Genomic DNA, 25,467 nt, shown 5'->3' with positions numbered 1-25,467 from the left:
GGCTCTGTGTTTGACAGGGTGCGGCGCCCCAACCTCCCCCCCCCCCATGGGCCCTGCTCTGTGTGTGACAAGGTAGAGCCATAACCTCTCCATCGGCCCTGCCCCGAGTGTGACAGTGGCAGCGCCCCAACCCCCTGATCGGCCCTGCTCTGTGGGTGATAGAGGGTGGCGCCCCAACCCCCCTCCACGGGCCTTGCTCTGTGTGTGACAGGGTAGAGCCATAACCTCTCCATTGGCCCTGCCCTGAGTGTGACAGGGTGCAGCGCCCCAACCCCCTGATCTGCCCTGCTCTGTGTGTGACAAGGGGGAGCTCCTCAACCCCCTGATCAGCCCTGTTCTGTGCGTGACAGGGTACAGAGCCCCAACACCCCTGATGGGCCCTGCCCTGTGCGTGACAGGGGGTGGCGCCGCAACCTCCCCATCAACCCTGCCTTGAGTGTGACGGGGCGGCGCCCCAACTCCCCAATCGGCCCTGCTCTGAGCCTGACCAGGGGCTGCACCTAGGGATTGGGTGTGCCCTCTGCCACCCAGGAGCAGGCCTAAGCCAGCAGGTCGTTATCTCCTGAGGGGTCCCAGACTGCGAAAGGGCACAGGCCGGGCTGGGGGGGACCCCCGCCCCCGAGTGCACAAATTTTTGTGCACCGGGCCTCTAGTCCTTTATAATAAAAGGCTAATATGCAAATCAACCGAACAGCAGAACGACAGGTCGCTATGATGCACACTTGCCACCAGGAGGCAGACACACAACACAGGAGCTGACCCCTGGTGGTAAGAGTGCTCCCACAGGGGGAGTGCCACTCAGCCAGAAGTCGGGTACACAGCTGGTGAGCGCAGCAGCGGTGGTGGTGGGAGCCTCTCCTGCCTCCGCGGCAGCACTAAGGATGTCCTACTGACAGCTTAGGCCCGCTCCCCACGTGGGCTCCCGGACTGTGAGAGGGCACAGTCCGGGCTGAGGATCCTTCCCCCCACCCCCCGAGTGCATGATTTTTGTGCACCAGGCCTCTAGTTATAAAATATGAGCCCAAAAGACTATACACCAATCTCACAAAAGTTGTTGCAAAAAAATGCTTAATAAAACTATCAAATGGAATTTAGCATTACATTAGCAGAATAATACTGTAATCGGATTCACCCTAGGAATATAAGAATAAATCAAATTAAATTATATTATTAGGTGAGAAGGAGGGGGGGATGACTAAGGAACCAAAAAGGGAGAAATAAATGTTTACTTCTGATAGGAATCCTTAGTGAAACAAGAATAAATTAATGTACTTAAGATTTTATATATCTCAGACCAGAAGTCAGCATTTTTTATGGTAAAAAACTAGAATTCCTATTTTATTATTTAGTGAAGTACAAAATTCCTTTTAAAAAGCCATGAATCAAAAAAGGTGTGGCCAGCATTAGTATTATGTAACATTGTCTTGGGAACGCTGGCCAATGTAATTAGACCAAAAAAAAACAAAATAGGTGTAATTATTTGAAAAGAAGGAGGCAAATTCATTATTTATAAGTGACATTATATGAGTGGAAAAGCCAAAAGAATCAACTGAAATATTACTGTAATGAGATTTCAGTATGAAACCTAATTAATCTAAAGGGGAGGGTTTTTTGTGTGTTTCTTTTTGTTGTTGCTTTTATGACCTTTAAAGTGAACATCTATCCATATAGGTTAATGGGGATTCTCGTTCTTAAAATACTTTTTTTTTTTTTTGGCCTTCTGGAGAATGCACAGACTTATTTAATCTTATCTCTAAGTAAATTGCAGTCTATTTTGAATAAGACACTTTTCAAGTTAACTTCTACAAACTACTTTGAGCCTAGCTGGAGGTCAGGGCACAGGCCTGGGTTGCAGCTCGATCGCCAGTGTGGGATGTGCAAGAGGCAGCCAATCAATGATTCTCTCTCAACATTGATGTTTCTCTCTCTCCCTCTTCCTTCCTCTCTGAAATCAATTAAAATATATAAAGAAAAACTATTTTGAAATAAAGTTGCAGCAGTAAATACATTTAGAAGGACTTTCAAGTTTTTCTTTATTCCTGTGGCTGTGATACTTGCTCTATTGCTTAGTAATGCCAGGAAAGGTGTAATCTGATCTTTGAGCCATATTTGGTAAATAATAATTTTGTGTGGAAACCACTGTTCCGTCAGTAAGAGGAAAATTATTGCACAAATGTAAGGGTTTTCTTCGCCCTTAAGGCATTTTCTGACTTAAAGACTTAAGTTATATCATTTATTGATTCTTTTGTTTTTTAAAAAGCACTGTGTAACCTTAAAAAGGGTATTGACAAAAGTATTTTCTACTTTACTTGGAGAAGAATTGCATGTCTTTTTGTTTGCCACTAATTCTCTTTATATCCTAGATGTAAATTCTTATATTTTTATTCATCATTAACTCTCAGAATTGAACTCTCACACAAATTTACCTTGTAGTTCTGCAAGCAATGATGAAAAATGAGTTATATCTCTTAGGATGTGATGCAGATGATTTATTTAAAACTAAAGCTGGTTACACAGCTGTTGCTTTAGCATTTATGAAAATGAACACTTAAGTATATCCATGTTTAGAACAAAAAATGTATTGAATACCTAATATATGCCAAGTTTTTAGGTGCTTTATAGACTTTAGCGAATTCTCATGGCAATCCAGTGAGGTGGGCAGTGGTATCCCATTTCATAGAAAGGAATCTTCTGCAGAGAGTTTTTGTCCAAGGCTAGATCTATCCCTCCCAGACTTTTTTTTTTTTTTTTTAACCAACAATATGCCATCACAGTGATGGAAAATTTGCATTTTTCTTAAAAACTACTTTTACTCTATTTTGCTTTGTTGTATTGCTAGTTACCAAGAATGCAAAAAGTTATTTGAATCCTTGTCTTCACTTTTTTTTTTTTTTTTGGTCCTGTTACAATTCTCACCAGCAGCCATCATTTGGCAGCAGCAGAGAATTCAATTTATTTTGACTGCTGTGGGATTGGTTTCTTGGAAAAACTCCTTAGGGTGCTAGCCTGCCAAGTATAAGGACATTATTTGCAGGCCTTAGTGATCTAATTAGTACACCAATCTACCACTTTTCATATCCTACCATTTCTGTAACCTTTGTAGTTGTATGGTTGTTGTTTTTTAATATGGACCTAACAAAAACTTTTTAAAATAATTGAATCTAATTTGGTTATGGAAAAAAGAATTTCCAACATGATGCAGAGTCACTATAAGCTATTCTTTGCCTCCCTCTTTAAGAATTACCAAGTTTGTTATTTTTTATTAGAACTTGAAATTAAATTTACTGCTTGGATGTATCTAAAGCATTTTTTAAAGAAACCTCTGAGAATTGATTTTAGGAAATTAGGGGAACAGTTAGAAGACCATTGTAAATAAGATAGCAAGCAAAAGAGAAAAACAAAATGACCTGAAAATGAGGACTTTGGAAAGTTTTACCATTGAAATTGGGTTTATTGTTTTTCTCTTTCTGTTATACTCTGTGGTCTAATGTTGGACAGTCTATTGCTGAAAGCCACTAGAGATTTCATAAAAGCTACTATTTCAATTTCTAGAATCGGGAGTCCAGAATAGAATTGGGTAGATAAAAATAATGACAGCTAATGTAAATAGCATCTTCTGATAACTTGTAATTTAAGAGACCCTCTTTCCACTTTGAAATATTTTATGTGAGAGACATTGGGAACTACCTCACTGCTGTTAGATCTCATAATGTTATCTGGTCACGTTTCTTGTTCTGCCTACCTCTAGTTTACTCTAGTTTCTCTTCTGCTTTCAAGGCTCCAGACCCCGTTCCTGGACCTGCCCTGGAAAAGAAGTATCCAGTAGAGATGAGCTCACTGCAGTTACTTAATTAAAAATTTGTAAGCTGCAAAAATGGCAGTGAGCCAACCAAGAACAGCTACAATTTGAATTTTTCTATTTCCAGGTATGCTAAAGTCAATGGCACCAGTCAAGCTTAGCCTATGTAACTGCCTTACGATGAAATCTATAATAACCAAAACTTTACTTTCAAAATTTGTGGTCTTCTTGCTTTAAAATATAGTAGCCTCCCTAACATCTAGGTAACTTGCAGCTAGTATTGACCTTAACATACCTTTTGCCTGAATATTCCTAATTGAACTGTTTGCTAGTGGCAGCAAACTAATCCAGAAATGATTTAAGAAAAATAAATTTGAAATACTATTGAGTTAAGCCCTATAAATGTACAGAACGTAATCTGGTCTTCATTAAAGAGTAAGCATTAACCATAATAGAACTGTCTTCCTCTCAGGGGTTCACATATAGTATAAGTAATATAGGGAATTAAGTAAATGAACTAGTTCTCCATCCTGCGTTTCTCAACCATTTCTAAAATATCTTTAGGTAAAGAGTAAACATATTCTTCAGTAACTGGAAGTCATAAGTAAGACTTCTGGACATACAACCAAATAATGTATTATAGAACCATTACCTGAAGAAGTTAATTATTTTAAATGTAAGTATATAACTAATATTTGCTATATTTTTTTCTTGAGTGTGCAAAAGAAACCAGGCTAGAAAGTAGTTGGAATTTTAGCAACAAAATTAAAACTGAGGTTTCCTGCTGCCTTAGATTTTAACCAAGAGAAAATTTATGAATATTTTGAGGGTTGAGGTCAGTTAGCTTTTAAGGACCTTTATTGCTTTTACCAATTTGTACAGATTTAGAAACAGAATTAATCCATAAAAGGTGATTTTATTTACTAAAAAAAGATAACCATACATATCTTTTGATTTTAAAGGTCAATTCAGATAGGTTAGAGATTACCAATATTGAACAGAGGAATATTCCAATTGCTATCGTAAGAGATGATACTAATATTCTAGCTTGTGCTTTCCTTATATTCCTACGTTGTTAATGTATAATTAATTTAATGTTAGCCAATCTAGTCAGCATTAGGTCACTGATTATGTGCCATATTATTTGTTTGGTAAAATTTGTTTCGAAAAAAATTTAATATGAGTGTTGAATTAAGACTGGAAAGGGAGCTACTACTAGAATTATAGGAACATTACCACTGTTATATGAATTAAAGGAGAAATTGTAGAGGGAATTGCATCTGAATTTCAAGTCTTATTAGTTATCACTGGGGCTATCAGTAATGGTAAAACAAATCTATATTACTGAATGCAAGTTGTGTTTAAAGCACTGTGCTAGACACAGTAAAGATGTCAAAATGAATAAACCTTACTTTCATTGATTTTATAGAGAGTAATTTTTTTTTAAGTATCATAATAGAGGTATAAACAATGTACTTGAAAGTACCAGAGAGAATCAATATTTTATAAAGGGAAGGTAATGTTTCTACTGAGCCTTGAAGGATAGATAGAATTCTTCAGAGAGAGTGGAAAGAGTATTTCTAATTTATGGAAATGAAAGTAAGTACTATGATCTAGAAATTGTGAACAATCCATTGTGCCTAGAGAATAGTGGGGTACAGGATGATATGATGGGAGATGGAGCTATGCTATACATGCTTTCCAAAGTCAAGTGAAGGAGTTTGATTTAATTCAGTAGATAATGGAATCCATTCAAGATATTTTAGCCCTGGTGTATTTAAATCAATGACTCTTTTGAAAAACTGAATGTGGCAGAGCAAGGGTTGCTTGATAAAGTTAAAGATTAGGCAGTAGTAATACCTAATAAAGGGCAACATTTATTATTATATGTCAGGGATTGTGGAAGAGTTTTATGTGCAGTTTCTCATTTAATCTTACTTCAGGAATATTGTGAAGAATAATATGTGTTAACCATTTAGCACAGGACTAGTAATTATAAGCTCAGAACATTGTTCTTGTCCACATTTATGTGTGATAAATCCTATGAGAGTTGTGTTTATTGGGAGACTCTTAAGATAGTAACAATAAACTTATTTTTCTACTACCCCTTACCTCTTTCTTTTAAACATTTAAACTAAGGGTGGGGGATCTTTTTTCTGCCGAGGGCCATGTGGATATTTATAACATCATTCGCAGGCTATATAAAATTGTCTACTTAAAAATTAGCCGTTTATATTTGGTCAAACATTTAATTAACTCACCTCTAATGTCTTGGCAGGGCCAGACCAAATGATTTTGCAAAACTGGATGTTTCCCACCCCTGTTACTTAGTTTGAGGGCTGCATATTAGTTCATGTTGAGTTAACCTTAGGGTAAAAAAAGAGAGAGATAAACCAGGCCTTTTTTATTTTTTTTAACCAGTGGATTGATTATAAGGTACAAGACTAAACATAGAGGTAGTCTTGAATAAATTACATTAATTTAATTAAAACATAACTGTAGATCTCATCTGTCAAGCATCCCAAAAATTGATAATTGTTGCAGCTGTTAACAGCTATATCAGTAACAGTTTCAACATAGATAACATAGTCCTTTAAGTATTTAAAATTACATATAGTTGGCTAAGTACAGGTACTTTCTAATAACTCATTCCATTATTAGTCTCCTACCCATGTATCAGAATACAAGTTACGTTATGTGAAAATATATAGGAAATAATTTTATAAGGAAAATATTCTCTAATTATCTCAATTGTTTATGACTAATTATACAAATAATACATGCATATATATTCTTATGAAGAATGAAAACATAGCAAAGATGACTAAACCTCCTTGGACCATCTTCTATCATGAGTCCTTTACCCAGCTCTCTCTTCCAAATAATTAGTGATATCCTTTCAGAACCTTTCCTATACATACATATAAAATATCTGTTTAAAATTTCTCTTTTTTGTATCTTTTTAAAAAAAACACACAAATCTATAATACATGGGTTTTGCATCTTTTTTTCATTTGGTAATGTCTTACAAGTCTTTCCATATAATTATCTGGATATCTTACTCCACTTTTTAAAAACGGTTGCATGGTATTCCTTAGTATTGCTATACAATGATTTACTTATTCATTCCTCATTGAACATTCAGGTTGTTAATACACACTGAGATGGTCGTCCTTGTATGCTCCTCTTTGAATACCTGTGTTTGTCTAGATTAGATGCTTTAATTTATATAGATAGAGAGGTAGAACTCTGGTACTTTATTACTAGCAACTAATTTCATTCAACTCAACTCACAACTGATTGTAGTAACAGTGGGTAGTGACACCACAGTTGATCTGCTACTGACTCCGTTGAAACTAAATATATCTGTTAATATGTCTTTCCGTGATTCTCTTCAGTTTAAAAAGCTATGGTATAACAATTGTCTTCTCTGCTCTATATGTGGGGAGGATAAAATGATATAACAGATGTGCTGTGAGAAGTCCAGTATAAATCTGAAATCTAGATTATAATCTTCTCAAAAGCATGGACTATTTTATTCATTTTTGCATAATAAGAGCACATTGCATAGCATATAGTAGGCAATGTTTGTGGAATGGATCCCAGAAATGGTGAACTAAAAAGTGGGTCATATCTATGAGAAAGTTCCAGACTAGTAGAATTTTCTTATATGTATATTTTACATTATCTGAAAACTGTATATTTTCACTGAAAATTTCTCACCTTTTCATCTTCATCTCACTTCTCAGCTGCATTACAGCCATAATTCCTCAAATTTATCATGTTCTATCATGGTTTTCCCCCCAATACAGTCACCAGTGATATCCTGCAAGACTTTTATTATTTACTAAAGGCCCAGTGCATGAAATTTTGGGGGTGGGGGTGGGGGGCAGGGACTGCCCAGCCTGCACCCTCTCTAATCTGGGACCCCTCGGGGGCTGTCCGACTGCCTGGAGATCAGGCCTAAACTGGCAGTCGGACATCCCTCTCACAATCCAGGACCACTGGCTCGCCTGCTCGCCTGATCACCTGATCGCCCCTAACTGCCCTCCCTCCCCCACTGGCTTGGTCACCTCTTACTGCCCACCCCCCTGCCAGCCTGGTCACCCCCAACTGCCCTTACTGCTGGCCTGGTCGCCCACGCAGCCCGCTGCTCAGTCGTTTGGTCGGCCCTCACTAACCCCCCTTCCGGCCTGGTCGCCCCACACAGCCTGTTAGATCGTCCGTTTGGTTGTTTCCGTTGCAACAGTCACTTAGGCTTTTATATATGTAGATTTTTCGTGGTTAAGCTCAAGTACTGCATTCTTTGTGAAGTTTCTCCTGCCTGTCTTTAATTCCTGAGTTTAGGCATTTCCTTCTCTTGACTTCATTGCAGCTTATACACCTCTTCATGGCACAGAGTGGATATTGCTGAATGAATGCATGCCTACCTATGGGACTTGGTAGAATGTCATAGAACCAGGCAGGTCCTGGAACTTCAGAGATAAATTATCTGAATCAAGAAAGTGAGAGGCATGCTGTTTTTGCTGACTTATGGGATGTAGCATGCATGGTGCAAAGAAGGGAAGTTAGATCTTCTATAATGTAACCCTGCCTAACCCTCTTCTTCAGCCTCATCTTTCATCCCACTTTCTCCTTAGTCTCAGTCCCTTTACTTCAACATTAGCCAGCTACTTATGGTTTCCCAAACTTTCCATGCTATTTTACTCCTTGAAGTCTTTCCTCAGGCAACTACTTATGTCTGAAATATTCTATTCCTCTCACCTATCCACCTAGTAAACATATTTTCATCTTCCAAGGTCCAGCTTAGCTGTCACTTTCTGTAATGAATCCGTTGAAATCAGAATTAACTGATCCCTCCTTTTCCCTTGTGTACTGCACATTTTATCTGTAACTACTCAGTTATTACATGTCTTTGATGTGTGTCTTTTCCTACTAAAATTTGTTAAACATAGGCAGCTGTGCTTTTATTAATTTTAATATTTTAGCACCAATTATAGTATTAAGTTATAGGCATGCAACAGGTTTATTAAGTAAGCTATGCACACACACGATACATATAAAAATATAATATATGAAAAATAACACATTATAAAATGTTATTTCATAAAGATGCTAATTAAATTATCACTTGCATATATTTTACAGTTCAAAGTTCATATTTCAGTAGGGAAGTCTTTCTATACTTACAGATAAATATTATAGGATGAGATTCTGATTCTTTTTTATTCAATTATACAATTAAAAATATTGAGTATTCTCTAAGGATACCTATAATTATTTGGAAAAATATGAAACAGATTTATATATAATAAATCTGCTGAGATAGGAGTTTCTATACAGTTCTGAGATGATTCTTGACAAATCTAACAAAAATTCATTTTATCATAGCCATAATAAGATGAATAGCCAACTATACAATCAAGTGTTAGATTTGAAAGACTGGCACATACTTAAGAAAATTATTGCATTGTACATAATTGTATTTTAGAGACTTGATTCAGTTCAATATTTTTTTATTAGTTTTAATTTTGCTCATGTTGAATTCTCTTTCTTTTTAAGAATCTGAGTACTATTATAGTGATGAAATCTTGTTTAAATGTTTTCCTTTGCACATAGATTTTATCTTTGTTAGCAGGCTTAGAGGTCTCATAATTTACCATAGTTGTCAGATTACCAATCAGTTTTATGTGTATAATTTAAAATTTGCCAATTTAACTTTTGGTTAGTTATGAAAAGTTTTAAGACATCAATAATAACTGTCCATTTACATTATGTCTTACTTGTGAACTTAGTTGTCACACTCCCAGTCACATTCCCAGTGTTAACCCAGAGCCATAACACATATCTAGCTTCTGGGTATCAGTTCATTCTGGGGAAAAGTCAACCGAGAACCATTACGTTAGAAAGAAGATGGGCAAAGTGATATGAGAATAGGAAAAACAGAGCCAAGAAAGGATTGAAACTGCATGGGGATCAGTTGGTGAAAGTTCTCATAACTTTCTCTTAATCTTCATACTAAGATGCCATTTTAGATTAATATTTTAACCAAATTATTATAATTACCACATTAAATCATTAAGTTAACTGGTTCATTACAAATGTTTATGGTTAATGTGACATGGAAATTGGTTCTTTCAAATGCTTTCATTTTCTTTCTCCTTTTCCCCCCTTTTTACTCATAAATAGGACCTTATTGTCATACCACATATTTATAGCATCTTTTTTTAAAGATTATATTTAATCATAGTATGGATTATCCAAAAATTAAGTAAAAAGAGGGGCACTAAACAGTAACTCTGGTTTTTTGTTTGTTTGTTTGTTTAATATATATTTTTATTGATTTCAGAGAGGAAGGGAAAGGGAGAGAGAGAGAAACATCAATGATGAGAGAGAATCATCGATCGGCTGCCTCCTGCACACCCCCTATTGGGGATCGAGCCCGCAACCTGAGCATGTGCCCTTAACCAGAATCGAACCTGGGACCCTTCAGTCCACAGGCTGACGCTCTAGCCACTGAGCCAAACTGGCTAGGGCAGTAACTCTGTTTTTATCTTAAAGCCCTAATGTATTGGAAAATAATGAGGTGAATTGGAAAATACACAAAAAGGTCGTTATATAATATGTTTTGATGAATTATAACCATTCTGTCTTAGATTTATTGCACTTTTTTTGATCCTTAGAAAATGGTAGCACTCACCACAAAACCACAGTACATAAATTGCCAAGTGTGGCTGAATTGCACATTCCTTTTAGAAGAACGTATTACTGGTAAGCCTTTTAGCCATAAGAAATGGTCAACATTCATAGACTTGAGGCAGTGTATTAAAAGAGAAAATTGGGAGGCTTTATTTTTAAGAAGAGGTAGTATACATCATTATGTTACTTCATCTATTAATGTTTATTATTTTTCTTTAGAAAGTAAATTAGTATAGGATTATAAAGTTGAGAAATCTATAGTTTGGTAACATGATTCATTGCTCCCTTTTAGCTTATAAAGAACTCTAAACATAATAGTTACCCTAAATTAAGTAGCATTCATATGATTGATTTAGTATGTTGCTGTTATTTTATTTTTGCAAATAACTGGTTAACGATGTAAAATTATTAAACATGACATCTGTTTTATGCTAAAGACAGATTATAATTATCTTGTTTTTAATCTTGAATGGTTGTTAGTATTTGAATTTTAGATTTTTTTTTTACATAGCTATAATTATACTTGAACTTGTAGAAAAATAGCTTGATATTATAGATTTGCGGGGGAGGGAATTTTGCTTTGCTCTCGTAAATTTGTAACATCATGTTCTAAGAAATATAATTCTACTAATTTGCTGTTAAAAATAATTTTGAAATTTTTCATGTTTAATGACATTTGTGAATTCTTTTAAAGTTAAAAAATGTGAAGTGCACACTCATCATACGAGGAATACAACTGTCCATGGCTTGTAGGCAATTTGAATCTTAATTCTTATGTACTATAACACCTCATTGACCCCCTCGTCGTCAGGGAATGAGGCATTCTCTGAACGTGCTATGTAATTTAAGCTTATCTCTTAAAGTACTGAATCACAAAAATAGACAAGAAGACTGGTTGTATTGTTTACTTTCCCTCTGAAATAAACAATACATTTCATACTTGAAATTTTATGATTCAAACCATCATCTTGAGTGAGAATTATATTGTGTGGTTGTAATTTATATGTGGTAGGTAATAAAACATTAAAAGGGGAAAAAATGTGAAGTGCATCAGTTATTACCTAACTGGCACTTGATGACATATGTACATAATACATCAATAATGTAAAAGGTGCTTAAAATTGTATATGTAACTAGGCAGGTAATAGAATTATTTTTCTGGCTAAATCCTAAAATCTTACAAACCTTCCAAAAGGTTTCAAAATTTGCTTTAACTTTTATTTAAAAAATTATAGCATCATCCTGCTATTTTTATTGCATATCATTACTTCTTTCTATCATAGTTATTCTTTAAAGAATAACTCAACTGCAGTGTGGTAATGTCAGGCAACCCACAGAAAAGGCACATTATAATTAGTGATAAGAAACTGCTAACATCATATTGACAACCAAAGATAAGTTGAAACATTCTGCCTTCACAGTAGACATCCTGGGGAAGTTAGTGTTAATAGTTGTTGGGGTCAGAGGGGCTTTGCAGTCGTTCTGTTGACATTTCACATAGGTATTTATTTCTAAAAATCACCATGCTTTGCAAATTGTACCAAAAAAACAAACAAACAGGGTTTATGGAAAAAAATAGAATTTGGGGTACAACACTCAAAAACTTCATTAAGTGAACATTAAAAAAAGATAGGAACCTTAAAAAAGCATGTATAAATGTTAAGCGGTTAAGAAATATATAAATATTTATACAGCATTTATACAAATAAATATTGTTCTTTGCTTTGAAAAAGCCTGAAGTTTGCTTATGGAAGTGAACGTAAGTGTGGCAGCTTATTATTGTGAAGTGGTCAAAGGAGGGTTTTCTGAAATCAGAAGGAAAGTTGTAACACAAGATGTGGATGGATGTGACCAACTGACTGCATACAGATGCAGTGAGTGAGGGAGCTCGCAGATGTTTGAGGTGTGTTCATATTTACATTTTGTGTATTCATTAACTTGTTTCAGGTGAATATGATTTTCTGTATTCATCTGGTATTTCTCACAGACAAAATCACAGCAAAATTTACTTAATGTTCAAATTGTTCCCTAATATATCAATTATATTGGAACAAATATGCAGTTTCAAGGCAAGGTATTATAGCAGCACTGACTTATAGCTGAGGGTAAGGAAATCACTTTAGTTTGGAGAGACTACTACTTTTTATAGTAGTCTTTAAAATAGATATGTATTCTGATGCATAGAGATTCCTTGCAACAGATATTTACTAAGCATCTTCTAGTTGCCATACACTTTCTAAATATTTAGGATACAGCAGTGAATAAGTTACTTTCTCCACTTTGAAACTACTCCTATATAATAAAGAGCTAATACGCTAATTAGACTGAACAGCAGTATGACTGTCTAGACAATCTTCCGAACAAAGCCGGGGCTGTGAGGGCCGACCGAGACAGCCAGGGCAGCAAGGGCCGACCGAGGCTGAGAGGGCCAGCTGGGGCTGTGAGGGGCTGCGAGGGCTGAGCCCCTTGCACAGATTTTGTGCATTAGGCCTCTAGTGTTACTATAAAGAATTTGTTGCCAAGAGTTGGTTTTTAAGAGGTAAAATTGGACAGATATGTGAAAGAGGAAGTCTAGCAAGGAGTCTACTGAGCAACAAGGCTTTTCTCTAACCTCTCAAATTACATACTTTTACAAGATTACCTAGATCCTGTGTAACTCGAGATTCCTATATTCACAGAAAAAAAAAATTATCTCCAGAGCTTACATCCCAAGTGCCCATCAGTAGATGAGTAGATTAAAAAAAAACAACAGTGGTACATTTACACCCTGGAATACTATGCAGCAGTAAAAAAGAAGGATCTCTTACCCTTTGAGACAGCATGGAGGGACCTGGAAAGTATGCTAAGTGAAATAAGCCAGTCAGAGAAAGACAAGTATCACACGATCTTACTCATATGTGGAATCTAAAGAACAAAATACTTCCTAAATATCTTTTAAGTTTTTCCTTCTACTTGGTCTCCATTGGTTTCTCTGCAATTACAAGCTGTTACATTTCCTGGTTAGACTACAGCAGTTTTCTAACTGGTCTTCTCACATATTCTTTTGCCCTTTTCTCTGTTATAGCCAGCCGTTCTCCAAATATACGTTATTTCTCAATCATGTCACCTTCCCTACTTCTGAGCTTAAATCCTTCAAGTGGCTTCCCATTACTCTGAAAGTAAAACCTCCAAATTTTAATGGCCTATAAAGCACTTCATGATTTGGGCCCTACCTTTTTCTTGCTCTATTCTCTACAATTTTCCATAATGTACCATACCACCTTTTAATTTCTGTTTTTGAATCATGTGAAAAAGATGAAAAAATTGACTGATAGCAAGATAAACTGAGATGGCAGGCATCAGATCTGGTAGCAGAAGGAGACAGACAAAAGATAAAATAGTGGGCAAGTTAAAATTGTTACCTAAATATGAACATGTATTTAACCCATGGGTTTCTGTGGCCTGGAGAGCAAGGGCATTATGAATGACACATAGTAAAGACTGAATTCTATTGTGTTCCTCCAATTAGTATTGATATTTGGTTGGTTGTTTTGTATGCTTGCTTGTCTGTTTTAGTTAACTTTGCTGAACTCAAACTATAGACTGAAATCTCAGTTTTGTTATTTTAGCCTTAGCCTGGCTGCTTGGAATCACTCACATATGTGTAGTTTGGGGATCAGAGATGTGTGTAGATAGAATATGTAGAATTTGGTGCTTCTGTTCTTTCTGTGATTTACTCACTAGTTTCAGCTGTTGTGGTTATGTCAAAGTCTGTCCTTTGTTTCAGTAAGCGAGTAAGGTTGCAGGTTTTCTATCTAGGTTTTATATACCCAAACCAACTGGGGCCAGCTTTCTGGCTATAAGCTATTTTTAAAAATGGAAAGTCACCCTATGCTGTACTCTCTCCTAAGTACTGACTCCCTTCTCCCCATCCGTAGCACCACCACCACCACCCCATTGCTGTTTCTGCTTTCTGCCTTCAAGTAGTTGCTTTTTATACTTTGTCTATTGTTTATAGTTGTTCTTGGTGAGAGAGTTGGTCTAGTAGGAGCTACGTAGCCATTACAGAAAGTAAAGCCCCCAAATACATTTGTACATTTGAACGGTTTCTTCATTTGTGTACTTGGTAGTCTTTATGAGAAAAGCAAGTGTGATAGTTTTTTAAAGAATTTTAGAGCTTTCTGTATATGTTTTAATAATGAAATAAGTTGAAATTTATTTTCATGATTTATCCTCTTTTAAATAATAAAGTGTTCCTGAATTAGACTGAAAATGTATTTGCTTCGTCCTCTGGATAAGCTTCTCCCTCTAGATATTTGCTTCTGGGAGCAGCAAATATCTAGATCATTAGAAATGTCGTGAAACAAAGGAATTTGAAGAAATCAAACAGTAAAACCTTCATTTCATCGAAATGTTGCTTTTTGACCTAGATCCTGGGGAGACAGCAGTAAACTTCAAAGTTCTTAATCCTGTGGAGCTAACATTTTGGAGATACCTAGATAGATAATAAGTATATGTCATGTATCGATAAATGCTGTGAAGAAAAATGGTATAAGAATGTGATGGGTTGGTAGACAAGTGTGGCATTATTTTAGATAGATTGGTCAGGGAAGCTGTTTCTGAGAAAGTGACATTTGGTTAGAGATCTTCATGAGGTAAGAGAAGGAGCCATGCAAGCAATCCGAGGGGAAAGTATCCCAGACACAAGGAACAGCCAGTCCAAAAGCCTAAGGGAGGAATGAGATTGGCTTCTTTGAGAAATCAAAGAACCAAAGGCTCAGTTCAGAACTGAGGGAACACGGAGAATGGTAGGAGATGAAGTAGTTAGCCAGGAGCTGTGTGTTGTAGGATTTTGAGCAGGGAGAATGACTGACTTAATTTTTACAAAGATCACACCCCTCAGTAGAGTGGGGGATGCATGTAGAACAAAGAGTGAAGCAGGGAAGATAGCAGTTAGGAGACCTTTGCTTTCAATCTACGTCAGTGGTTCTCAACCTTCCTAATGCCACGACCCTTTAATACAGTTCCTCATGTGGTGACCCCCAATTTCATTGTTACAAATTGAACATAATTAAAGCATAGTGATTAATCACAAAAACAATATGTAATTATATATATGTTTTCCGATGGTCTTAGGCCACCCCTGTGAAAGGGTTGTTCGACCCCGAAAGGGGTTGCGACCCACAGGTTGAGAACCGCTGATCTAGGTGAATTATGATGGTGGCTTGGACAAAAGCAGTAACAGAGATGGGGAAATTCAGATTCAGAATTTTTTTTGCAGATATGTCTAACATGATTTGATGATGGATTAGATATGGGATGTTAGAGGAGGAGCAACTGTATGAATGATGGTACTATTTACTTAGATGAAAAAGACTGGGAAAGGATTGGTTTAGATGGGGGACATTAAGAATTTGATTTTGGGCACACTAAGAATTTTGGATATACAGAAGGAGATATGTCAGGCAGGCAGCAGGCCGTATTAGTCTGGGACTCCAGGGTGAGAGCTCCCTTGGAGTTGGAGATACAAATTTGCAAAGCCTCTGTTTAAAGCAGTGTGTTTGGATGAGGTTACCTTGAAGAGGAGGAGTGTAGGTATAGTTGAAAAGAAACCCTATACCTGAACTCCCTAGCCCACCAACATTTAGATGTCAAGAAAAGGAAGAGACTCTGAAAAAAACTGAGAAGGAGCTGCCATTGAGTAGGACGAAAACCAGAAGAGTATAAATCTTGGAAGTCAAGTAAAGAAATTGTTTAAAGAATGAGGGAGTGACTGAGGAGAGGTCTGTAAGATGAAGACTGAGGACTGACCTTTAGTTTGAAAATCCGAAGGTCTGTGACAGCTTTGATAAGTATAGTTTCAGTGCAGGAAAGGCTATGAAACCCTGATTGGGATAGATTTATAAGAGATTAGGAGGAAGGAAATGAAGATGATTAAGTATAAACAACCCTTTCCAGGAGTTTTAGTCCAGAGGCGGGAAGGGGCAGAGTAAAGTCAAGGGTAGCTTTCTCAAGATGAGCAGCACCCCTTAAATTATTTTTAAATATCATTTACTAACTTTCAGTGCTTTTCTCCTGCAGCCCTTTTGTAGAAACACTTTCAGTGCTGAAATTGTGTGTGTATGTGTCTTACATAGAACTAGATTTTGGAAATTTATATTGCAAGTAACTTGGTTTGATAGTGCTTTCACCTAATATGTAACCAAGCTAGTCACATAGAATTAAGTAAAATTTAATCAGATGATAATAGAAATCTAAAGGGCTGTACTGTGCATGCTCTCTAAGTGACTTATTCTGTTGTATACTCAGGAATTCTGTCATAACTAAATTTACTAAAAAATAGTTTAATATCAACTGTTAACACTGAAAACTGTCTACAAAGTGCTAGATTTACAATAATGAATCAAAGAGACCTAATTTCTATATTCGTGGAGTTTACAGACCTGTATTTTTTAAGGTTATGTTAATGAGGTTAAAAGAAATACTACATATAAGAAATTTGTTTTAAAGAGACTGTCTTTCTGTTAAATTTATCCTAAAATGAAATGTATTTTAATTATTAAGCAAATGCCATAATTATAAATATTTTATTATGCTATTTTAGTTTAATATACTTATATACTATTTATATCCCAGAGAGGCTTAAATAAGAATCAACGTGGTTTACATTAGGAATAAAAATAAGGTAGACAGTTGTCAACTTTGGCCACACATTAGAATCACTTGAGGAACTTTAAAAAACTTACATGCACGGCTCCTCCCCAACCAATTAAATCAGAATCTCTGGAGTTGAGGCCAAGCATTACTATTTTTTAAATACTGATTTAATGGAAACACAGAATAAAGTGCTTCTAAGCACCTGAGAATGAGTTGATTACACTTGAGGCTTAAGTCTATCTGAAAATTAACAGAAAATGTCAAATGTATTGGGTTATAGGTACTTTTTTAAACAAAACATGCAAAGTTATTTGTAGGACCAAAGTTTTTCAGGTTCTTAATTTTATGTAGAATAAATGAGAATTACTCTCCTCAGGCCATCCTCTAATCATTAAGAAAAAAAATCAGCCCTAACTGGTTTGACTCAGTGGATAGAGCATCATCGGCCTGCGGACTAAAGGGTCCCAGGTTCGATTCCAGTCAAGGGCATGTACCTTGGTTGCGAGCACATCCCCAGTAGAGGGTGTGCAGGAGGCAACTGATCGATGTTTCTCTCTCATCATCGATGTTTCTAATTCTCTATCCCTCTCCCTTCCTCTCTGTAAAAAATCAATAAAATATATATATTTTTAAAATAAGTAAAGTTAGTCACTTTCCCCTTTTAAAAGAATGAGGGAGACTACCTGGACAATAATTTCTTTTTTAAATACCTATGGGCACAGCAGCTTGCCATTAGGAGTTAAAAAACTGAAAAGATAGTATAACTTAGGTGGAAAGCATTGTAGGACTCAATAATATTTTTATAATTTATATTAAATAAGTACTAGAGCACAATACCCTTTTGTATTGAAATTTTAAATCCACAACAATATTCATTCTATAATCAGTTCTCATTAAATTTTTTCTTTCTTTCTTTCACAGAAAATGCTTGGACAGAAGAGATGAGTACTATTTCCACTAAGGCCTAGAACTGCCTACTGTATAAGTAGTCCTGATCGGGCAATATACGAATGGCCCAAGGAAGCCACCAAATTGATTTTCAGGTTTTACATGACCTGCGACAAAAATTCCCTGAAGTACCTGAAGTTGTTGTATCCAGGTGCATGTTACAGGTCAGTGTTCAATGATTTCTGAATCTATTAATACAAACCTGCTATTTTGTTAAACATTGGAAGAAAACTCTTATCTTCTTGTTGGCATTAATGTGCTATGATGAAAAGAGATGAGCTTTGGTGTCTTATAGTTATGTGGCCTTTAACTAGTTATTTAGTCTCTATCCCATCTGTAAAATGGACAATACCTACCTTGTAAAGTAGTTGTGAGGATGAAATGAGATCCCAGTAAGCATTGGTATACATGGCTTATACTTACTATGAGCTTGCTTTACTCTTTCCCCTCCTATTTTACCAGGTCGAAACGTGAAAATGAGAAAAATCATTAAATAGGAGTCGAGACTCACTCTTGGGTTCTAACTAGGTACCCCAAGCATATTTGGCAAGTACTATGCCTTCTTTGTACTTGAGTTTTGTTATCTATAAAAATGAAGGAATTGACTTGACAAACTCTAACAACCCAATTCTAAAGAAAAAAGTTTGTCTTTATATTTTTAAATTAATCTGTAAGTTTTCCAATTAATATCACTAAACAGCTAATAAATTTTTATATTTTATTAGTATGCACAATTTCAGAAATCCATACTTCTAAATATTTAGTGATATTGTGCCTTCTCATTTGATTAAACTGGAAATCTGTCAAAACTATTTTTTAGTTCAAATAGAGATAAAAGAGTAATTTGGATTTAAACATATTTACTCTTGACAAATTATTTTTAAAGTTTGAATTTGTATGAAAATTTTAAAGACCATTTGATATTAAGTGACTTCATTTTGTTCACACCCTTATTGCCTTCTTTTTTAATATTTTTAGTGATTTCAGAGAGGAAGAGGGGGAGAAGAGGTAGAGAGAGAGAAATACCAATGATGAGAGAGAATCATTGATCAGCTACCTCCTGCACCCCCCACATTGGGGATTGAACCAGAAACCCAGGCATGTGCCCTGACCAGGAATTTGACTATGACCTCCTGGTTCATAGGTCGATGCTCAACTGCTGAGCCACAACCAGCCGGGCCACCCTTATTACCTTTTATTCGTACATGTAATTGGTGTGTGCCTGCCTTTACTCTAACCTTGTTTGGTATCTCCCATCCATCCTCCTCACTTTTGCCAAAGTGTCTTTCTAAATGCTGATTTTAGCACATATTTACCTGCTTAAACCTTGTTATTGTTCCTCGTATCTTCAGAATAAAGTTCACATCTTGACTGGGGAATAACTAGGTCTGTGATCTGGAATTTGCCGCCTTCTGCAGCGTGATCTCTAGCCCAGTCTTTCCTCCTTACATCCTATGCTGTAGTCATCCTCTGTTGGAATTCTCTGAATATGCCTAGCTCTTTAAATAATATAGTGTTGAAAATGTTTTAATACTATAATGCCCAAAGAGTAGATCTCACCACACACACAAAAAAAGTTGACTCTCTGAAGTGATGGATGTGTTAATTAAATTGATTGTGGTACTTTCACAATATGTAAATACATGAAATCATTGCATAGTATATCTTTAAAAAATCATATTGTACAACCTGAATATGTAAAATTTTTATTTGTTAATCATACGTCAGCAAAGCTGTGAGGAAATAAGTAAAAATAAAATTTAAAAACAATAAATAGCATATGTTTTGGTGATAAACAGGTTTGAGTTCAAGTTTTGACAGTTACTAGGAGTATTTAACTTCTCTGATTCTCATTTTTCTCAACTGTACAATGGGAATAAAAAAACTTCACAGAGTATTAAATATACTACAGGTAAAGCAATTAGTAGGGGGCGTATTAAGAATGGAGTCAGAGATCAAAGAAAGTATAAGCAGGAGCAGAGATAGTGGGGGAACGTGTCTCCCCTAGAACCCAGGTACCTCTTCCTAATTTTTCAAATAGAATTTTGTGATAAAATAAGACTATGCTGAGAATGTTCCATGAGTCACAGAAAAATACTATAGGATCTGCAGTAAAATTTTGTAAGAGTTAATATTGAAAGGACTGTTTAGAACAGTTTCCCAATAGCACAGCTATAGAGATTTTGAAGTACCTTAACTGGGACTAAAGCATAGAACCTTTTGTAAAATTATTTAAAATATTTTCTGTTTTTAATTTTCAATTACAGTTGACATTCTATTTAAAATATTTTCAAAAAATAAAGAACTGTATTACTCTTACAGTATAATCTTCAGGAGGGTGTATTAAGCTAAGAAAACAAAATAGATCAGTATATATAGATGAGAGCAGGGGGAATAAATATATACATGTTTATATATTTGCCCATGTTTGCATGAAGAAATGCTGGTAGGGTTAAAAACACAATTAATAAAAAAAACTGTTACCGATAGTGGGCAAGAGGAAACGAGTCAGATATCACCTTCCCTGTGTTAATCTGATTTTACAAATCAAACCTTCCTACAACATGAACTCTGTTTTGCTTGCCAGATACCCATGAGGCAGACCATATACTCTTTCATATTCAGTTATTAATCATTCTGAGCATCCCAGTAATGTGCTGTTTAGCTGATGGGACAAGAAATTTAATAAGAAAGGAACAGGGAGGGCAACTCGGGGGATACAACTAGAGTGTAAGTCTTCCCAAATTTGGAGAAATAATTTTAAATTGTAAAGGTAAATTAAGCTACATCTAAATGTAGTATACATCTATTTAGTGACAGCCTTTCTTTGGAAGCTGCTCTCCCTTTCTCAATTGTGTTGGTATCTGTCCTTTCTCTGGAGAGATCCTCTTTATAATGTACTGGTTTAGAACTTTTCTAGATGGAAAAAAAAAAACACATAGTATACAAAATATAAGAAATAAGTAGTTACAGGATCATGCCCCACTGGCACTTTTCTTCTTAAACATCATGCTTCTTAGGAGAACATAGGGCTCTATCCTCTGTTCTCTTCTGAACTTTATTTACTGCTCAGATCCCTGTTTCTGGAACTACTCACATCACTTCCTTGTGCTCTGGAGTCTCTAAGATAGCTATATTATCAGTAGGTGTAGTTCATATCTTTGAAATTGATTGATGTTTGGTGATAAATCTTAGAATAGTATGAAAATATAGCATAGTTGGTACTTTGATTTTTTTAACTGAATTTTTCACTATTCTCTTAATATGATTGAATATGTAAGTTTAAAATTGCTATTTCTTTTCAAAGTAATGCATTAAGTGGTGTTCATTCTTTTTTTGTAAAACTTAGTATCCTTAGTTGATGCCTTCTTAAATGACCTCCACCTGTAGTCTTTATCCATATTTCTGTTAAAACACCTACCATTCTGTATTATATTTGTGTACACATTAATCTCCTCCACTGGACTGTGAGATCTTTAAGAGTAGTGATTCTATTCCTTTCTACTTGCCTAATGGGTGCTCAGTAGATACTGGTTGAAAGAGTGAATGAATAAGAGTTTGAGAAGGATGATCATAATGTATACTTTGATTACTATCTATAATCTCCATATCTGTACAAGAAGCTTGGGGAAGAACGAAAGAGGAACTGGAATTGTAATTCCGGTTCTTTCGTAGCTTTGAAGAGATTGCAGATTTGTATGTATACAAAAAAGTAATGATGCTCAACCTTTAAAAAACTCATCCCAGCTGTTTTGATACACTTAAAAGGAATCCTCTACAGTTTCCCAGTAAAAGTAGTAAGGGCTTACTTGAGAAATAGTTGATTCCAGGTCTAGGGTATGGAATGTACAAGGTGAGCTGAACATTTTTTTCATGTTGGAAAGCAAGGGAGCTTTGAAAACTACTGGGTTCATGTGAATGTACATGGGAAGCAATTTGAAGTTATTCCTGCTAGCCTGGAAATAGGGTATAATGAAAACAACCAGTTACACACATCAGAATGTTAAAGACACAGGAGTTTATAATGATACAAAAAAATCTTAGTCACCTTTGGAGGTTGCAAGGGTACTAATTCATTACTCTACAAACCAGTACAGAGAAATTATTTATTTATCCTGCCTCTTTTGTGCAAAAACTAACCATGCCTACATTCTAACCATGCCTACATATTCTGCAGTAGCCTACAATTTTACTCTCTGTTGAATTTCAGTACCACTTATTATTTGGCAAATACTCAACATTTTAATGTTACCTTTTCAAAAGCCCATGCTTGGTTTGTCTCTCTAATCTGGTTGCAAACTCTTCTAGGGAAAAGTTGGGTTTTATATGTCATTGAATCTTCTGCAATCTCAGACAGGGTTCTGTGCGTATTGTGGGTGTTTAATAAATACATTTATGGATAATTTATGAAGAGTGATTAGTCTCTTCTGAGGATTCTTTAGAAAAAATCTGGTTGGTTTTTTGTTTTGCTTTGTTTCTTATTTCTCTGGAGTGTATTTTCCTATGGTGCTACCTAAAGACAGATAATAAACTCAGTTACTCTGGAGGCAATCTGGAGCTGACATTTCACTTATATATGTGTTTTGGGGTTGTTTTTTATTTATTTAAGTACTACAAATTTTTTGAAAGGTAATTTTAAAAGGATTTCTATAGCACTTAAAGATGTAAAATATTTAATCATACAGTAGTATATGCTTAAGTTGAATGATCAGCACTCAAATTGTATTTTTAATTAGGTTGTCGTTTTATTTGCATGAGTTCATTTTACTATAAAATAGCTTCAAAATAAAATAATGACTTGGTTCACTTAGCTATTGCTAGTTAGAGAACGTTTCCATTATATTGGTAATAAGGATTTTTAATTCAACTCTTTGCATCAAAATATTTCTTCTCAAATTAGTTTCAAATATATCTTACAATTTTATTAACTAACATTTGTTGATTATGTAATATTTTAGTAATAATGAGCATAAACATTAGCTTATGGTTCTTAACATCAAGCTGTTTTTATTTTATTTTATAGAATAATAATAACCTGGATGCCTGCTGTGCAGTTCTCTCTCAGGAGAGTACACGGTATCTTTATGGTGAAGGAGACTTGAATTTTTCAGATGATTCTGGAATTTCTGGTCTACGCAATCACATGACTTCTCTCAACTTGGACTTGCAGTCACAGAATGTTTACCACCATGGAAGAGAAGGAAATAGAATGAATGGAAGTAGGACTCTAACGCACAGCATTAGTGATGGACAACTTCAAGGTGGTCAGTCCAATAATGAACTATTTCAGCAGGAGCCACAGACAGCACCAGCTCACGTTCCTCAAGGCTTTAACGTTTTTGGAATATCCAATACATCTGGTGCTTCAAATTCAGCACCACATCTTGGATTTCACTTAGGCAGCAAAGGAACATCTAACTTTTCTCAACCAACTACCAGATTTAATCCCATCATGGTAACTTTAGCCCCAAATATCCAGACTGGTCGTAATACTCCTACATCTTTGCACATACATGGTGTACCTCCACCTGTACTTAACAGTCCACAGGGAAATTCTATCTATATTAGGCCTTACATTACAACTCCTAGTGGTACAACTCGACAGACACAGCATTCTGGCTGGGTATCTCAGTTTAATCCCATGAACTCGCAACAAGTCTATCAACCTTCACAACCTGGTCCCTGGACTACTTATCCTGCATCTAATCCTTTGTCACATACCTCAGCCCAGCAGCCAAATCAGCAAGGCCACCAGACCTCTCATGTCTACATGCCCATCAGTTCACCTACCACCCCACAACCACCAACAATTCATTCATCTGGTAGCTCACAGTCTTCTGCCCATAGCCAATATAACATTCAGAATATTTCAACAGGACCTCGAAAAAACCAGATTGAAATCAAACTTGAACCTCCACAAAGAAACAGCTCTTCAAAATTGCGTTCTTCTGGACCTCGAACTTCCAGCAGTTCCTCTTCTGTCAACAGTCAGACCTTAAATAGAAATCAGCCCACTGTTTACATAGCTGCCAGTCCCCCAAATACTGATGAGGTGATGTCCCGTAGTCAACCTAAGGTCTATATTTCAGCCAATGCCACCACAGGAGATGATCAGGTCATCCGGAATCAGCCTACCCTCTTCATATCCACAAACTCCGGAGCATCTGCCGCCTCCAGGAATATGTCTGGGCAAGTGAGCATGGGTCCTGCCTTTATTCATCACCACCCTCCCAAAAGTCGAGCAATAGGCAATAACTCTGCAACTTCTCCTCGAGTGGTGGTCACTCAGCCCAATACAAAATATACTTTCAAAATTACAGTTTCTCCCAATAAACCCCCTGCAGTTTCACCAGGGGTTGTATCCCCTACCTTTGAACTTACAAATCTTCTAAATCATCCAGATCATTATGTAGAAACAGAGAATATACAACACCTCACGGACCCTACTTTAGCACATGTGGATAGAATAAGTGAAGCACGGAAGTTGAGTATGGGATCTGATGATGCTGCCTACACACAAGGTAATAATTATAATAATAATAATAATAATACTGAAGGGGGATCATTTTCCATTCCGGGCTTAGTGCTGTACATTTGATTTCACTGCAGAAATTGAGCATCAGCATTTTTACTTCATCTTTTAAGAGCCTTTGCAAGTATTCATATAAATTTTAAATTTCAATTTTGTTATTGTATATAACTTGAAGTTTGAATGATCGAGTTGTGAAATGTTTAGAATAATCAACTCTTATTTTTTTAATGTTTATAACACTTTTTCAGTTACTGTTTTACCTATGGTGATGCTTACTTTCCCTTTAAAATTACTGCAAATAAAAGTTCATAAAAACATTTTAATAAGAGTTAGTGGACTATAGTAAGTCTGTCTTCTTTGATCAGAATTCTCTTCATTTCTCTAATACATGTTCTTCATCTTATTTTATATCAAAGTCTATATTGCTGTGAGTCCTAGAATAATTTAAAGAAAAATTTGAATTCTGTTCTTAATATTTGTCTCTTTCAGCCTCACTTTAAAAAATAAGTTAATGCAACCTTTCCTGTTATTTGGAATTGTCAATAAGAATGTTAGTTTTAAATCTATCTCACTTTAGTATCCTTTTCTGAAATAGATTAGTTGATATTGGCATAGTACTAAATTAAATATATACATTAATTTATGTTTCATAAGAAATACATTGTTTGATATGCGCTCTGCTATAGAATGAGCAGAAGAAAAAGAGGTAAATTAATGAAACTTTTACCAGGAACCTGCTCATCTCATCACCAAGTCTGCCTCCATTACCACCACCAGCTCAAAGGAATAAAATTACTTTGGAGTCCTTAAAGTACTACAGGAATCAGAGACAAAAATGAGTGCTGAATAGGAA

At 35.8% G+C, this 25,467-nt stretch overlaps 1 protein-coding gene across 5 annotated transcripts in view; it reads left to right on the top strand.

Annotated features, from left to right (window-relative positions):
- Positions 1-25,467, top strand: part of TAB2 (TGF-beta activated kinase 1 (MAP3K7) binding protein 2) — a 61,662-nt gene that overhangs the window by 17,774 nt on the left and 18,421 nt on the right. For 3 of the 5 annotated variants that reach the window (XM_070417496.1, XM_070417495.1, XM_070417492.1), the window contains exons 2-4: positions 3,778-3,926; positions 18,056-18,246; positions 23,106-24,603. In XM_070417496.1, coding sequence (XP_070273597.1) covers positions 18,145-18,246; positions 23,106-24,603 — 1,600 coding nt within the window. In that variant the 5' untranslated portion in view covers positions 3,778-3,926; positions 18,056-18,144. Of the gene's footprint in view, positions 1-3,777; positions 3,927-10,482; positions 10,571-18,055; positions 18,247-23,105; positions 24,604-25,467 lie in introns of all 5 variants that reach the window. The other 2 variants (XM_070417493.1, XM_070417494.1) reach the window with 2 other exon arrangements.

Source organism: Myotis yumanensis, unplaced genomic scaffold (assembly GCF_028538775.1).
Source record: "Myotis yumanensis isolate MYYU_CA2020_CCGP unplaced genomic scaffold, mMyoYum1.0.hap1 SCAF_6, whole genome shotgun sequence".
NCBI classification, from domain to species: Eukaryota; Metazoa; Chordata; class Mammalia; order Chiroptera; family Vespertilionidae; genus Myotis; species Myotis yumanensis.
The sequence above is the reverse complement of the archived record's forward strand: the minus strand, read 5'-3'. Positions and strand labels throughout refer to the sequence as shown.